General features: G+C 35.0%; 2 protein-coding genes and 1 long non-coding RNA gene across 5 annotated transcripts in view; 2 read left to right on the forward strand and 1 right to left on the reverse strand.

The window, feature by feature from the left end:
• LOC137071174 (Fc receptor-like protein 5) overlaps positions 1–18,219 on the reverse strand; it is a 250,913-nt gene that overhangs the window by 87,645 nt on the left and 145,049 nt on the right. The gene's annotated exons all lie outside the window — the stretch shown is intronic.
• Positions 1,843–9,942, forward strand: LOC137087421 (histone-lysine N-methyltransferase, H3 lysine-79 specific-like). Of its 3 annotated transcripts, none has more exons than XM_067452058.1 (10): positions 1,843–1,908; positions 3,687–3,825; positions 5,286–5,370; positions 5,457–5,591; positions 6,723–6,885; positions 7,048–7,564; positions 7,867–7,922; positions 8,744–8,811; positions 9,667–9,710; positions 9,795–9,942. In XM_067452058.1, exons 2-10 carry the CDS (start codon positions 3,761–3,763, stop codon positions 9,859–9,861), a joined length of 1,200 nt encoding a protein of 399 aa, XP_067308159.1. In that variant the 5' UTR covers positions 1,843–1,908; positions 3,687–3,760; the 3' UTR covers positions 9,862–9,942. The 3 variants fall into 3 exon arrangements, with proteins under 3 accessions (XP_067308159.1, XP_067308162.1, XP_067308161.1); XM_067452061.1 differs by having other exon boundaries at positions 9,798–9,942; XM_067452060.1 differs by lacking the exon at positions 1,843–1,908 and having other exon boundaries at positions 3,666–3,825.
• On the forward strand, positions 10,462–13,028 carry LOC137087457 (uncharacterized). Its single transcript, XR_010907535.1, has 4 exons — positions 10,462–10,750; positions 11,294–11,386; positions 11,914–12,035; positions 12,754–13,028. It is a non-coding gene; the product is annotated as an uncharacterized lncRNA (long non-coding RNA).

The raw sequence follows: 18,219 nt of genomic DNA on the forward strand, positions 1-18,219 counted from the left end.
TACAAAACTTGGCTCACCGGTCATTTGAAGGAGTCACTCAGCAGCCGACCCCACCTAAACAAGCTAAGCTTTTCTCATGTCTTGGAGTTGGAGCCCAGCAGGTAACACAAACACTAAATGAACAGGCTAGTTGCAGGGTTCATTGCAGAAGACATGCTTCCCCTGTCGACTATTGAATCGCCCAGCTTTAGAAAAATATTAGATAAAATACCCGCGACTCGCAAGCCAACATCCAACAGGAAAACATTTTCGATTACTTGGACAAGTGTTTTTCCGACATGGAATCGAAGCTCAAAAGAACTTCAGAGTCCCTGAATAATGTGTCTACCACCGCGGACATTTGGTCCGCCAACAACAAAAGTTATTTAGGAATGACAGTGCACGATAGACAGCATTATTTTTAAACGGGAGAAGGCTGCTCTTGCCTGCAAGAGGGTGAGAGGAAGACACGCTTACGATGTCATAGCTAGCGAAATTGAACAAGTTCATTCAGCCTTTGGACTATCACATAAAGTAACAGCATGTCACCGATAATGGCAGCAATTTTGTGAAAGCCTTTAGACTGTTTGAATCCCATCCTGATGATGGGTCAGACCCTGACGAGCCATCTGATGAGGAGGATGAGGTCACTTTTACTGATGTTGCTGAAGCAGTCTTCTCAGAATCAGATGAAACATTTTCACTGCCGCCTCATCTGCGTTGTGCACCACATACGCTAAACCTCATCTCAAAAAATGACCTGTAGAAATGGCTGACCAGTAACAATGACTGTAAAGCAGTTTAAAGAAGTGCTTTAGTCAAGTGTGCAGCTCTCTGGACAAAAACTAGCCGTTCTACTGTGGCTTCAGACCAGGTTGTGAAGGCTAAAAAGAAAGCTCATCATACCCCCTGCTACACGCTGGAACTCGACTCATGACGCCTTGTCTCTCATCACAGAAATCCCAATCAGAGATTTAAACATCATTTTTTCTAGATTGAGTTTAAAGGGCATCGCTGAGCGAGAGTATCAGTTCCTGAAGAAATATTGTGTAGTGTCAAGAACTCTTGCTGTCACATTAGACATACTACAGGGAGATGATTGCTACTATGGCAACCTTCTGCCAACCTTAGAAATTCGGCCCCACTTTATATTAGGTGGCCTTAAGTACTATGTACTTACATTAAAAAATAAGTACAATGTACTTACTGTGTTCAAATTGTATTTCAAAACACTTTTGCCGGTATTGAGATGGGATACGGGTAGATTTAGGCCCAGGTGTGGTGGTGTGGGTCAGTTTAAGGGCAGGGTTAGGTGTAAGGGAAGTGCCAAAAGTGTAATTACAAATGTAACTACAGAAATGAATTACAGACGTAACTACATGCAGGTATTAAGTACAGTTTAAAAACATGTATGTACTCAATAAGTGCATTGTATCAAATGATTAATTAAAATGTTAGTACATAGTAGTCAAGGCCACCTATTATAAAGCGGGTCCGAAATTCTCAAGTCAAATTTGCTTGTGTTGAAGGACAGCCTTTCCCAGATGACAGCTGGCAAGCCTGGTACTATTGTACAGGTAAAAACATATTGAATAATAAAGTGAATAGGCCCCACCCTGCCTTAAATGTCCCATGGCATGACATTTTTGTTTTATGAGGTTTTTCAACATTAATGAGTTCCCCCTCGCCTGAATGTTGTCCCTAAGTCGCTAGAAATTTTGATCGGTGTAAACTGAGTTCTGCCTTAGAAAATGAGAGCTCAGACGAGATGATCTTGAATTCTCCTGTTATGACGTCCTCAGGAAAGGGTACCGCCCCTTCCTCTGCTTCTCCCGCCCAGAGAATTAGTAGAAAATGGATTCAGTTTATCAGTCTCGATGTCAGCAGCACAGGCTTTACCATATGGATTCGACAGCACTGCCACAAACAGTGAGTAACAGTGTTCATTAATGCCTGATCTGGGATCAGTGAGGTCTGATGTGTAGCTAATCATTTAAGTTCACACAGACTTTCTTTCTAAATCTTTTAAAACTGTCAGTCCCGCCGCTGGCCGTCTTGATGCATCAGTGAATCAAGCAGTGACTAAAACCATCAACAGCGTTTTTGTTAGCAGCATCAAACAAATCTGTTATTTAAATGATTAAACTACAGAGAGCTATCAAAGTACACTCTTTATAATATTTGGATCGGTCAATCACACATTTATTTGCAGTGCACACTTGCCCAAACTGCCGTATGAATGACGCTGCTCATTATGCTCAACAGAAGCTTTTACTGTATTCATGTCATGTGCTTGTTGTTAGCTGTGGTGAAAGCATTTTGTGAGAGAAATAACGTTGCAAATTTCACTCGTGTTTATTCCTCAGCAATCTTTCCCAGCTCCGTCTCTCTCTGGACTGGTAGCGCTGCAGCTGCTCCAGCTAAACCACGCCCCCTCCGCACGTAATCTCATTTCAAATGCAGATGTCAGCCAATCACAGCAGTGGGTGTAGTGTATAGTGCCGCACATATACTAATGTTAAATAGTGCAAATAAAATGAAGTGTTATAAGGTGTTGTGGGCTGTTACGAGGCCTTGGCTGTTATTAAAAAAGAGTTAACAGATTTACTTTGTGTCATCCTTCCTCTCACCACGACACACATTGTGAATGACCACACACAGAAACTACTACATGGTGTTAGAAGCTGGTCCAGTGTGCCATTTTTTTGTTGTTGAAAAAAATATATTTTTGCCGAAGTTAGACACGGATTTTGCTGACGGTTGAGCTAGCGTGAGCAAGCAGGCAGCTATGCTTTGAAAGGTAAAGTGATGGAGCAGTTCAAATTACCATCCACGCTGGTGTTAACAGGCAACATAAGCAAAAACAGGAGAAGATGGGAACAACGCTTTCAAATATACATGACTGCAAGTGGTGCTGAAGGAAAGGAAGTTAAAGTACAGGTAGCTATCTTTCTGCATGCACTCGGAGAAGACGCTCTTGAAGTATACAACACACTAGACGTTGTACAGGTGGATGAGGCCAACCCAGTCTCCTGCTACTGCGTATCTATACCACGAGTTTGCAATTTCATTTGGCGTAGTATTTACACGCCAAAGTCACATTTGGCGTATGTATGGTACGCGACACCCTCCCGTTAAACTTCCATTGATTGACAATGCGTATGTATTGCACGCAGATATTTATTATAGTCAATGTCATCATCATCATCGTCCCGCCCCTTCAATCGGACGAAGATTCACGATTTCATCTCGTGCATGTGCCGAAGCAGCATGCAGAAATATTGATTTAGAATACTTATTTCGAATTATTATTATTATTATTATTATTATTATTATTATTATTATTATTATTATTATTATTATTATTTTTACAGAAACGTATTGTATATAACTTACTCAATCATTATCTCGAGTGGGGACGAATGTTGCCACTACATCTATAGCGCAACTGAGGATCATAATAATTTGAGGGTTTTTTTTACAGTGTAATTCTAAACAATCCCCGACGGGGAAAGAAAAATGCTTGCAGAAGCTTCATTAATTCAATGTGAATAAATTATTGCTTGTTTACTTGTTCTATCTGCTTTTTTTTTAATGTTAAACGCGTTTTATTTGGTTGTGATTGTATTTGTAATAATAAAACTATAAACAATAAATATATAAATAAACAAAGAAATAAAGCAATAAATATTCCTTTGCTGATTTAGGAACCACCCACTCCCGCTTGGAAACCAATCAAAAGCATTTGTTTTAGCGCCATCATATCCCGCCCCCTCATTGTATGGTGCTCAAGTTCACCTCGTGCGACGTCATCATAGTCCAAGTCGTCAATCATCAGAATACCGAGTAAGTAATTAGCAAAAACATATATATGTAATTATATATTTAAAAAGTATCAGTTATTGCTAACTCAAATTATTGTAAATACAATTAATCGAACTTTTCTAAGTGAGCATGCTCATGTCGGCCTACAGTTGTCAGGCGGTTAATATCAGTTTAAAATAATTTCTCATTAAATGTTTTAGGGATAACATTTAGTGAGGGTCAACTGTGCGCAACCATTACTTTTTATTGATGCATCATATGTTTTTTGGTTACGTTATGATGATGAGCTCACACTACTGTATGCCCATGCCAGGCATTACGTGTAGATCACAGATGTGTGGATTTACAGCCCTGCACAATAATCACATTCTTTTAGGGTGTTTATCTTTGCCATTCCTGAAATACTTTTCATGAAAATAAATTAGTCTTTATTATTCTTTAATAAGTATGTTGCTTTTGAGAGGTAGACTTTTAAGGTTTTTAAAATAAATTTCTTCTGCTAACCAAGGCTGCATTTATTTAATTAAAAATACAATAAAAAGAGTAGTATTGTGAAATATTAGTACAATTAAAAATAATGGTTTTCTATTTGAATATATTTTACAAAGTAATTTATACTTTGTGATCAAAGCTGAATTTATCATCATTACTCCCGTCTTTAGAGTCTTTAGAGAATTTGTTGCTCAAGAAACTTTTATTGTGTACAATATTTTTTTCTCAGAAATATTTGATGAATAGAAAGTTCAAAAGAACAGTATTTTATTTTAAATATAATAATTTGCAACATTATAAATGTCTTTACTATCAACTTTTGATCAATTAAATGCATCCTTGCCGAATAAAAGTATTAATTTCTTTCATTTCTTAAAAAGGAAAAAAAAACTAATCTTACTGACCCCAAACGCTTGAATGGTAATGCATAATTTTACAAAAGCTTTATATCTCAGATAAATGTTGTTATTTTAAACTTTCTATTCACCATTGATAATAATAAAATAAAACTCTTAAGCAGCAAATCTTACCATTTACAAACTTTTGAATGGTGGTGTGTGTATGTTTATATATATATATATATATATATATATATATATATATATATATATATATATATATATATATATATATATATACAGCTCTGAAAAAAATTAAGAGACCACTTAAAATTGATATGTATGTATGTATGTAATATATATATATATATATATATATATATATATATATATATATATATATATATATATATATATATATATATATATATATATATATATATATATATACACACACACACACACACATACATACATACATACATATCTCAAGAAATCAATTTTAAGTGGTCTCTTATTTTTTTCCAGAGCTATATATATATATATATATCTCAAACTATATACTTATCAAAGATTAATTTATCTTTAAGTTTTGTATGTGATATCTATCTATTATGCTATGTCAAATTTACACATTTTGTTTTGTTTTAGTATAGTCCAAATGCCAGGTGCAACTTTACGCCAATGTCCACACTGCCGGATCAAGATGAACTGCAGACACCGGTCTTGTGTTAAGGTGATTGTGCATAATTAACACTGTTTATTTATATGGAATTGCATTTGTTTTAATACTCAATTTAATTATGCTTTTCCTTATTGTAGTGTGGAAAATTGCTTGATTTTAAATATAAGCAATCAGTGCGTTTGGCAAAATTTCGTGACCAAGCCCATCAGTGGGCTAAAACAACAGTTAAGTCACGGAATCAGTCAAAAGTCCTTGACAATTTAGCCATCATGGTAAGTTCAGCATCCTAATTTCTTTACTTCACACTTTGTTCTAAACTAAAACATTTATGTAAGAGACTTTATAATATAAAGATGTTTTACAAACAAGTACATAATACATTAATACATTTGCATGGATAAATAGTAATTTAATAAAATTAAAAGCGGCGCCTCGTGGTTCCATCCCAAAGAGGCATGAAATCGCTCTCACAGACATTTTCCTGGACCGTTCCCACCTGGTGGAATGACCTGCCGATCTCAATTCGTGCTGCCGAGTCTGTAGCCATTTTTAAAAAACATCTTAAGACACATCTTTTCCAATTGCACTTGACCAATACAGAATAGCACTTACTGATCACCACAGCAACGACCAAAAGCGCACACTCCTGGATCATATCTACGTCTCTCATCCGGATTTGTGCCTTCAGCCGGGTATGTTACATAGTTATCATAGGTATCATAATCCGGTGTACTGTATATTGCGTACGTGAGTTTTTGTTGTAGATGGCTATTGCTGCATGTTTAGCTAGAATGCCATACAAAACCAACCCATTGGGCCACTGAATCTGCATTAACGACAACAGCTGGGGCAACAGCCTTAGTCCTAATGGGTTGTTATCATAGCTATCAAAATCCAGTGTTCGGCACTTTGCGTACGTGAGTTTTTGTTGTAGGTGGCTATTGTAGATGGCTATTGTAGATGGCTATAAAAAAATCAAATAAAATTAAAAAAAAACGTGTGTACTGTGCTAATTAACTGAGACTTCTTACAGCTCTTACAGGTTGTTGGCCTTGTCTGTTTCGTTGCTTCTATTGCTCTCCCCTTTTTTGTAAGTCGCTTTGGATAAAAACGTCTGCTAAATGATTAAATGTAAATGTTAGAACTCTTATAAATAAAAGCGCTAATAAGCATTTGGGAAAGTCATACATCATTGCAGCTGCCATTAGAAGCTCTGATTCTAAGAGAAAGTTGAACTACTGCACATGCACAATGACTAAATCAAAACAAAATCTACAGGTTTAACTCTACTGTATTTGATCTTATGACACTGGTCATGTCGGATTTATTGCTAATTTTACTATATGTTTTGAACTTTTTTTTTCTCATTTTTGAAAGCTGTACTATTTGACATTCTATTTTAGATGGAAAAACTTAAAGCGCTGGGATATGTTCCTCTTCTTCTACTGGGGAAGTGTTCAAAGGCCCATAAGTGGACAGCGGAGGTCCAGTGTCCCTTTGAGTTCCCACATGAGGGACATCAGGTGATGGAAAAAATGCTCATACTCTTTGAGCATATTTTAAAAGGTAAATAAAAAATTGGCAAGCACTGATACTTAAATGATTGTATAAAATTTTATTGTGTACAGAAAGTTCTGTAGCTGTACAAGTTACTACGTTAAACTGCAGTTTATTTTAAAGTTATTTTTTAATATGTATTTTAATATGACTTTAATTGTACTTTTTAAGGTTTCGGCCCAGAAAAAGAACAAGAGGTCACAGAAGGTAATGAAGCAGAACGGCAGGACTTGAACAAGACTGTAGAAGATGAGGAGGACATTACACTGGAGAACAATGTAGAAGTGGAACAACAGATAGAAAGTGGGGAGGAAGAACCAGAGAGGCCTGTTGAGGAACAGAGTTTCAAAAGTCCAGAAAAAGATCAAGAGGAGACAGAGGGTAATAGAACAGAGAGTCAGGACATAAACGAGGCTTTAGAAGATGAAGAGGACATTTTATCAGAGAACAATGTAGAAGTGAGGATGAAGGAAAGATTGGATGATGAAGAGCAGATCGAAGAACAACTTCCAGAAAGTGGGGGGGGAGAACTAGAGAGGCCTGAAGAAGGGGAAATGAAAGTGACAAAAAAGACTAAACAGGCAAAGACGAAGAAGAAAGAGGCAAAGAAACAAAAGATTAGTGCACTTAAGATGGATGAAATGGATGAGAGAAAAGAGACAGAGGGAGTCGTATTAAAACCAGATTGGTAAGTAGAAAAAGATGAGGCGAAGCAATGACTCTAGACATAGGAAAACATTACCGTCCTATTATTCATTAAGGGGAGAAAGTGTAACGCACAACATGGCAAATCAATCCCAACTTCTAAATAATATAATCAATCATTGATTAGAAAAGTCACTACTGTTTTAAAGATGATCACTTTGTGTCTTTACGGGACTTTGAGTAAAGCCTGTACAATGAGCAAAGAACAATGTGAACTCAGGCTCAATGAAAACTGTTCTTTGACATGTACTTGAACAAACCAAAAACTTATTTTTTACTTTACAGCAAATCAGCTGTCAACATGGCAGCCAAAAGAAAGCGGCAAACAACTACAGACACAGGTAAGAAATGTTTAACAATTCAGTTTTCAGTGGTCTTAAAATGAAAGGACCACAGCCATGCACAGTTTAGCTACAACCAGTTCCAACTCACACCAGGTAGTAATGTTGAAGACCTGGGCTGCTTTTAGCCAAGACAAAATGTTGCCAAACGTTTTTTTAATGGAAACGGCTGTTCTGATGACATAAGTTTCAACTATGGCAGCTGAGAAGGCTATTCTTTTTTATATTTTTGCTGTATTTTTACTATGAAACTCTTATGACAAACATGTCTTCTAATATCTTCAATTGTTGTGTATACCGAGCTGCAGCAGACACATTTGTAAAAGAATTTCCTTGGACCCATTGTGCATTGTCCTGTCTCTTTAATACCGCATGGCTTATATTCATGTTTCTGCTGATTGGGCATTTTGACACACCCACCAAACAAGAGAAAACACTTAAACCCACCGTTTCCAAAGAAACATGTCTATTTTGTTTAATATGGTATTCAACCTGGAAACTGTAGCAAAACGTTACACACTGGTTTAAGCTTGAATGTTCCCCTTGATTAGCTGGATCAGGTGTGTTTGATTAGGGTTGGAGCAAAACTGTTTTGAGCTGTGGCCCTCTAGGAACAGTTTCAGACCAGTGTTTTGGCTTTTTGCATAAGTAGTCTATTTTACATTGTCATCCATTTGGAAAATTCTCAAAATATTGATGTTTATATTTTTTGTTTCAGTGCTGTTTAGATTTTTTGATGTTTAAAAATGGGGTTGCTTTGTAATTTTCTGTTCTAGTTATTAAGTAATTAATACATTTCTAACCAAATTACATTTGTACAGATTGTCCATTCCATGCGTCTCTGGATGTATTTCCAGTGGAATTTGTATCCAAGACACGTCTTAGAAAGGTTGGTATTAAGCTGTATCTACAATCTGTCAATGCTGTGTTTCATAATAGCATAACCTTTTCATGTACAGTAAATGTATTTAAATAATTTATTAAATGTATTAAATTAAGTAGTTAATGTATGTTTTTGTTCAACCTATGAATGCATCAGAATTCCAAAATATTTAGCTCCTTTGTAATGTTAATAAGTTCACATTGAATGTATGCTAATGTGAAGAGTACTTTATTGCAAAAAATTAAACATCTTGAATGGAGTGCTTACTTTATACAGTGTTGGCTTCTACAGTGTAATATAATTTATTAACTATACAGCATGTACAGTTGCACTTCAGTCTGTTACGCTTTGTTTGAGTTGCATTTATGGGTCAGTTTTGGTTAAGATGATAAGAATCCTAAATTATGAATTGTAATTGAAATGTCATATTTCATGCTTTGATGACAACCTACTTTAGTGTGTTTTTTACAGGTGTGGGTCATGCCATGTTGGAGCATTGGGTGTGGAGAAAGGTTGGGGCATGTTAGGTCTTTATAATTGGTAGTGAAAGCTGTCTGTTAAGGTTAGGGATAGGGTTAAGGGTTCGTTTCTGTTGTAGCATTCACTTTTCAGCACGCCACCTTTCAGTACACCCATTACTCCGACCTGCAGCTACCCGTCTCTGTTTTTGTGCTGGTGTGTTCCTGTACCACAGTTATACCCCATGAGGATGATGGGGGTGGCTGTCAATGGTGCTTTGTTCAAAGTTTTTAAGTTACATTGAATGCTTTAAAAATGAAGTAAGTGAGGTAATGATGTTTAAAGATGGAAATGTAATGATTTTTTTTGTATTTGGCTCTTTTTTTCTTACTTAATTCACAGGGACGTAAAGAGGTGCTGGTGCATTGGTTGCCATGTCCATCCTGGTAAGAATAAGTAAACCTATATGGCAACTTAATGCACCACTATAGTTCTCATTTATTATTTGTTGTTTTGACTCTTTTTTCCAGTAGGAAGACTTGGCCACCCACCTGGCAGCCTGAAGATCATGTTGAAATTACACTTGCTCAATGTTAATTACATTACCGCTACATTATGACCGTTATTTGTTTTTGTTTTTTTGAGCCACTGTTATAGTGGGCAAATAAAGTTTTGTGGTTTACAATGTCTGTTTATATCTTTTTACCTTTTTATCAAAATTATATACCAGTTATCACTGTAAAGCTGCTTGTAAAGTGCTATATACAAAAAAGTGACTTGATTTTACACACACAATATCAACACAGTCTCACCCCTACTCGTCAAATGTTGCCGAACGGTCAAGGGACCCTGACGTCAGCTGTTGACGCACAGGGTACCCCTAAATCGCCATTTTTCGACGTACTGGGTAATCCACTGATTTCAATGAGAAACCTAGGACGTCATAAACAGACGTGTTGGGCATGTGAATGTTATCGTTATGATGGAATATATTGGGTTATAATTTTTACATTATGACATGTTGGAGTGTGATTCTCAATTTAATCAGCCAGCACAATTGTATTTACATTTATTTACGCTACGATACACGTTTGAAACAGCAGTCAAACCCCACCCCGCCCTAAACCTACCCATTTGCGTATTATATGATATAAAACACAGACTGTAACAGACAACAGGCACACTTCATTGAAAAAGTCCAACTATTCCGAGGCCAAACGATTGAATTGTGTGAAGAAAAGACCCAAAAGCAATCACCGTCTCTATCCGCGCCGCGCGCCGCGCGCGCCCCGGCGTCACACTGAAGACGCCACAGGTAGACCCCTCGGCGTCACGCGATGGACGAACTGGGAACCCAATTGCTTTCAGTGGGAAACCTTTGGCGTCAACATTAGACGGCAATTCTATCAGTATGAAATCGCGCTGAAGAAGTCTCATTCAGAACACATCGCGATGTTTGGCATCAGATCACGTGTGCCACATGTTGGTGAGTAGTCATACATATTATGTCCTAATATTTGATATAAAGTATTTTCTGCTTGTCGTTATCGATCATGTTCAGTCACTGCATTGTATCTGTCATCATCTCCACTGAGGCTTTGCATTTCTTTGCTTTCTAAATAAACACACCTTGCTAATAGGGTGATTAAACACTGTCACGTGACGTGCTATAGACCTTTAAACATTTGTTAATATTTAATAATAATTACTAGTGTAGTTCCAACGTGGGATTTGTAGTAGAAGCACAATAAAAAAAAAAATAATAACAAAAAAACACTTGTCATGCGTTTACCACAGTATTGGTAGTTTTAATGTGATATTTGTTGTAAATAAACAGTAACCACAACAATTGATATTTTTAATGTGATATTTGTTGTAAATAAACAGTAGCCACAACAATTACCATGCTTTAAATGCATTTTAATGTAAAATCCAAATATTGTTATTTAAATAGTATACTTTATAATGCTATATATTATATATTATGACTTTTTTCTCTCTTTCTTTTTTTTTTTTTTTACCTGAAAAGACCAAAAGGGCCTCTCGGACTCAGTCAACCCATTCTTGTTTGTGGAGAAGTAACGGAGAAAACCAAAAGCTGCAACAGCAAATATTTGTAATGGTATGTATGTGTTGGTTTGAACCCTTTATCAAACATTTTATTTAGCATTTGTTGTTACTTATTCTTACAAATCCCATATCTCAATCAGTAAGAACATATTCCCGAAGTCTTAATAATTCACAAGATTTAACAAGTTGTCAAATTCGTATGATTCTCGTACATATAGCTCTGAAAAAAATGAAGAGACCACTTAACATGGATTTCTAAATGTTAAGTGGTCTCTTAATTTTTTTTCCAGAGCTGTATTTGTATATGAAGAGTTCAGATGCAAAAGCCTCAAAAAGCCACTTCGGTCACATGACATCAGATATTCAATTATTTTTTCTTAATCAGATCAGTTGCACTGTTTATAACGTCCCGTTTGCATGTAAATAATTTATGTGATCACAAAATCAAGTGAGTTATCTACATTTTCAAACAAATTCTTATGATATAGCTTGCTATTACATACTTTTAACTGTCTTAATTTATATGTTTTAAAAACAATAGTATTTGCACAGAGTAAATGATACTTTCTTGTTTTACAGAAGAGAAGAAAGACCAGACCTTATATCGAAGCAAGCTAAGAAAATAAGTCCTTTGTTTAGGGTGAGGAAGGAAGATGGACATCTTGTGCCCGAAGAAGACAGAAAAGTGCGCAAGTCCATTGGTATGTCTTGTATTGAAGCGATGCTGTAATATGTAGTACAAAATTTGATGTTGATCTCTCAAAGGACTATTCATTTCAACAGGGATCATTCTTTCTACTCTGATAAAATACGTACCATTATTCATGTCTAAATATTTTAATAACTCCTAAAATAAGCAAATGAGGTTCTGTATCTTGGATTTATTTAAAATGGTAAATATTTGTTTTCCCTTTTTGATACAATTATTATTACACTTTTGGCCTTCAGTTCTTAAAAACTGCACCGTCTGTTTGTCTTAGATAAAAGCAGACAAGTGTGGGAAAAAGCATTTAGTTGTTATAAACTCCATGTATTTCTCCATTGTTTTGTAGACCATGGATGGTTCTGGGTAGCTTTAGAAGATAATGAGTTGGGACATATTAGGAATCAAATAGTAAATGTTCTTTGAATTATGTGAAATATCTGGTTAGTTCTTTCTAAAAGATCTACTGTTTAAAAGGTTGCTGTTGATATGGGTAAATTAGTTTTTGTTCAGTACTTGGCTAATATTATGGGCTGAAATATTATACATAATGCTTCAATGTGTATATTATTTTATGTACTGACTGCTGCTTTGTAAATTTAAATCAGGAATTGGCATTTCTGCCCATTTTGAGGTGGAGAGTTTACTGAAGAACATAGGTTAACCTGACTGTACATTAAACTTAATATGAATTGTGTTTGTTGTTTTACTTTTAGACCAGGACTGGAGAACGCCGGATTATACGACTTCTTCCTCTGGTTGAGAAAAGGCGACACAACATCAGTGATCACATCATCTGTACATTGATTATACTGTAGGGTACAAGTGGGCGAACTGTTTAGAAGAAGAAGAACATGAACATGATAGAGGGAAGAGACAGAAACCAGTCTAGTTGTAATAATGAATCATTATTTTCCAACACTATATCAAATCTGTTTTCTGTATCATAGTTGACTGGATGGGATTATGTGGCACTCATTTGTGTGGCTTCAGCAGCTGTGAATGGATTAATATGATGTTAATGTGTTTTTTAAAACCCATTTTTATATATCTTGAATCTTATTTGACTTTATTCTACTTTATCAACTGTATACTGTATCCTCCAATAAAGTGTTGAGTGATAAAGTATGGTGAGTATTGTGTATGGTGTTTGGTACAGTAAATACACATTCAACAAGTTTATTTAGGTTATCTAATTAATTACCAAGAATATTTTTACTTGAGAAGTAAACATTTTTTATCTGGTTATATTATATTTGGTACAATGCTCCAAAAAGTTGTATATACTTGCATGCTGTGACAAGTATGTCAGTTTTCAGAGAAATAAAGGGAAGGATTACAAACACTTCAAGCTTAACTGAAGATGATCCATGTTGATCATTCTGGTACATCTACTACTGCAATAAAAATTAAAGCATGCACATTTTCGATGCCAGGTACGTGAAGAGGGTGTAGATGAAATTGTGACAATGTCTCTTGTTATTTTACTTAATGGTGCATGGTCCTATATTTAATAGTAATAATGAAGTGTAAATAATATAAATAGTTTTTGTTTACTCTGGAAAGTGGATAATGGCAAGTTGTTGCAGGTTCATCCATTATATTTATTAGTGTTTATCCATAAAATAAAAGAAAACGTAATAATTATTATTTTACAACATTTCTTTCAAATATTTCTGTATTTCATCAGATGGTCTTACAATATCAAAACCTATACACAAGCATGACGTTAGAATAGAAAAGACAAAATACTCTGATATTTAAATGTGACTCAAAGTTTGTTGTCCGTGATGAGGAGAATAGATCTGTGTATGTTGTACTGCCCTTACACCTCCAGGGACCCAGTAGTGGCCCCTTGAAGAGCAAAAAAAAAGCATATTTCAAATGGCTTTAACTCAAAGTCTGGTTAGCGTATCACAGAGAAAATTGGCAGGACAACTACATATGCAATGTTTACTAAATAATGTTGGCCACAGTTTTCAGACATATATGGAAAGCTGCCATAAAGGTTTTTTTAAAAGTGCTCACAGTAAAATATACAATTTCAGCTTGGCCCTCATATATGTCATATAGGTTTACACAATGAACATATTTTAATATCCAGTTGTCCATTAAATATGTTATTTACTTAACATTTATTGTTTCATTATGAAACCTTTTAAACTACATTACCCATATATCTGTCATTGTATCAATGCAATGGGAAACATGGCGCTGTAGTTCATAGAAGTGTGCAGAAATGCTTAGGGTTAGGGTTGGGTTCTCAGTAAAGGAGTCATTTCTCACAACATAGCGACACTTTATAGTTAGCTTAACGTATTACTGACGTAATAACACCAAAACATACTTTGTAACATGAAACGCCGTTTTATATGAGTTAAAACAGATAGTCCAATCACAGCGCGTTCTGCGATAAAGTCACAGCCAATGACAACCCAGCTGAACAGAGGCGTCACACTTACTTGTCCATTTATGGTAAATTATATCACATCTCATCCGGTTCAACTGAAGGGGTAGATTCCTTAAAGAATTAATATTTAGGCTAAATATTATATTTATTATAATAAATATTAAATATTATTTATTCTAAATATAGGCTAAATATTTATTTATTCTAATTAAATAATAAAACTCACATTTTAAAATGAAAGTCTTCTTTGTGTGGTTAAACTGATGCATAATAAATATATTTGAAAGAGAATCCTTTTTCTATGCAATGGTCTACAAGCATAAACTTCTTTAAGCCATCCTTTACAATCTGAACTCTTGGAATTAAAACAAATATAACAAAAGCACAATGAATGCACACAATTTTGTAAGCATATTCCAATATTTAATGTCAAACAGTTTAAATACAAATGTAGTGCCCATATATATATATATATATATATATATATATATATATATATATATATATATATATATATATATATATATATATATATATATATATATATATATGCAAAAAAATAACATTTTACATTCTAAACTTTAATACTATATATTTGCGATTATTGTTCACTTTTATTGTAACTAAATTAAATGCCAATTAAAATAGTTGATGATTATTGTAAATGTTAACCATTTTCAGTAAGAAAATACTTCTATAAAGTACATTCATGTTACAGTTACATTAACAAGGTAGTGATATAATGATAGTGAAATAATGATAGAGGTAGTTATGGTGGACATGTACTTTAGTGACCATTGTAATAAAAGTTTTAATGAATAATTATTGATTTCAAAAGGTATTAACTCTCACTATCTTCATTTGTTCAAACAAACAACAAATGCAGAAATATACATTGGACTATAGCATCATGAAGTCAATGCATGACTAGAACTAGTAGATGGCAATAGATATGTCCTTCACTAAATCTCCTGATGATAAAGGCATAGGCAGACATCAAGAACAGTTTATGAATATTGGTTCTGCATATATCAAAGAGATCATAAGGCTCCACAGACTCCACGTGAAGACTTTGAGACACTGTGACAGAGCAAAGGGTGCACTTCACTGGACATGTCCCATGTATGCCCAAACAACAACACCCAAAAACACTTATGAAGTGGACACCACCAGGAGGACGCACGAGACAGGGAAAACCAAGGAAGATATGAGACAGATGTTTCACGAAGACCTCAATGCCGGTGTTCCATGAGAAGATGTGAAAACGTGGCCACAGATCGAATATGTTGGAGGACACATGTTGCCCAATGTGCCCAGGACAGGACATGATGATGATGTTGTCAGTTTATACATAACTGTAGGATTTATTTCTGTAAAAAACGATGCATAATTAAATGTTAAATACATTTATGTAATAAGTTCACAGATATGTGTGCATTCCCATTATTAAAAGTATATAATAGCAAGCTATATCATATGAATTTGTTTGAAAATGTAGATAACGCACTTGATTTTGTGATCACATACATTATTTACATGCAAACGGGACGTTAATAATAATAAAAAATAATTGAATATCTGATGTCATGTGACCGAAGTGGCTTTTTGAGGCTTTTGCATCTGAACTCTTCATATACAAATACAGCTCTGGATATACTATACTATTTAAATAACAATATTTGGTTTTTACATTAAAATGCATTTAAAGCATGGTAATTGTTGTGGTTACTGTTTATTTACAACAAATATCACATTAAAACTACCAATACTGTGGTAAACGCATGACAAGTGTTTTTTTTTTTTTATTATTTTTTTTTTTTTATTGTGCTTCTACTACAAATGCCACGTTGGAACTACACTAGTAATTATTATTAAATATTAACAAATGTTTAAAGGTCTATAGCACGTCACGTGACAGTGTTTAATCACCCTATTAGCAAGGTGTGTTTATTTAGAAAGCAAAGAAATGCAAAGCCTCAGTGGAGATGATGACAGATACAGTGCAGTGACTGAACATGATCGATAACGACAAGCAGAAAATACTTTATATCAAATATTAGGACATAATATGTATGACTACTCACCAACATGTGGCACACGTGATCTGATGCCAAACATCGCGATGTGTTCTAAATGAGACTTCTTCAGCGCGATTTCATACTGATAGAATTGCCGTCTAATGTTGACGCCAAAGGTTTCCCACTGAAAGCAATTCCCAGTTCGTCCATCGCGTGACGCCGAGGGGTCTACCTGTGGCGTCTTCAGTGTGACGCCGGGGCGCGCGCGGCGCGCGGCGCGGATAGAGACGGTGATTGCTTTTGGGTCTTTTCTTCACACAATTCAATCGTTTGGCCTCGGAATAGTTGGACTTTTTCAATGAAGTGTGCCTGTTGTCTGTTACAGTCTGTGTTTTATATCATATAATACGCAAATGGGTAGGTTTAGGGCGGGGTGGGGTTTGACTGCTGTTTCAAACGTGTATCGTAGCGTAAATAAATGTAAATACAATTGTGCTGGCTGATTAAATTGAGAATCACACTCCAACATGTCATAATGTAAAAATTATAACCCAATATATTCCATCATAACGATAACATTCACATGCCCAACACGTCTGTTTATGACGTCCTAGGTTTCTCATTGAAATCAGTGGATTACCCAGTACGTCGAAAAATGGCGATTTAGGGGTACCCTGTGCGTCAACAGCTGACGTCAGGGTCCCTTGACCGTTCGGCAACATTTGACGAGTAGGGGTGAGACTGTGTTGACAATATAGTCTCCAGTTCCTGATTAGCTATACCTGCATATTTTTGGAGTGCAAAAGACACTGGTGCACCCTGAGGAAACCCACAGCAACACTGGGAAAAACCATGAAGGGTTCATGAAAATATGAAGTCATTTGTAGTCTTACATAGTTGTGTATGTACAGTATCATATATACTTTTCTATTTAGTAAATATATGGATATGAATTCTCACAAGACTAGAGGCTAGATGTACAAGGTATATTATAGTGTCATATATAAGCACATAAACAGATTGCTCCAAATGGGACCAGTGAGTTGAGTCTAGAGAAAGTGAAGTGCCACTACTGCATTAATGCATAAGATATTTAGTAAATACTATAGTGAAATTGTTGCAAATGTATCCTTAATAGTCAAACAATGCTTTTAATAGTATAAAATATAGTACAATAATACAGATAATAGTGCACACATTCCTTCTGAACAAAATATATTGGGTTACAAAAAGTTACAGCTGAGAAAGAAATTGTGTGAGGACAAAACTTTTGTTTTGTCATTTCAAAAAAATGTGTATATGTATGCATATATATATATATATATTTCAAAAAAATGTGTATATGTATGCATATATATATATATTTCAAAAAAATGTGTATATGTATGCATATATATATATATATATATATATATATATATATATATATATTTTTTTTTTTTATTATTATTTTTTTTTACAAAAGTTTTATCCTCACACAGTTTCTTTCTCAGCGGTAACTGTTTGTATATAAATGCTTACAAATACATTTTTAAATTATCTGTCCATTCACCCCATGAACCTGGAAGATGCTGTCATAAATGACCATATATGGATAAATTCGTGTGACGCTTCTACTCATCTTCCCTTGGCACCGCTTGGCACACGTGGGATTCGCTGTGATTGGATAATCTTTTTTACCCATATACAAAACGTTTAATGTTGCAAAGTACGTTTTGCTGTTATTATTACGTCAGTAATGCATTCAGTTAACA

The sequence above is a fragment of the Pseudorasbora parva genome, chromosome 1 (assembly GCF_024679245.1).
Source record: "Pseudorasbora parva isolate DD20220531a chromosome 1, ASM2467924v1, whole genome shotgun sequence".
In the NCBI taxonomy this organism is placed as follows: domain Eukaryota; kingdom Metazoa; phylum Chordata; class Actinopteri; order Cypriniformes; family Gobionidae; genus Pseudorasbora; species Pseudorasbora parva.

Bases quoted from the DNA above. Each gene is read 5' to 3' on its own strand.
- LOC137087421 (XM_067452058.1), top strand. From the start codon at position 3,761: ATGGTGCTCAAGTTCACCTCGTGCGACGTCATCATAGTCCAAGTCGTC. The intron at 6,886-7,047 runs GTAAATAAAAAA...GTACTTTTTAAG, and splicing joins CTTTGAGCATATTTTAAAAG to GTTTCGGCCCAGAAAAAGAA. The intron at 9,711-9,794 runs GTAAGAATAAGT...TCTTTTTTCCAG, and splicing joins TGGTTGCCATGTCCATCCTG to TAGGAAGACTTGGCCACCCA.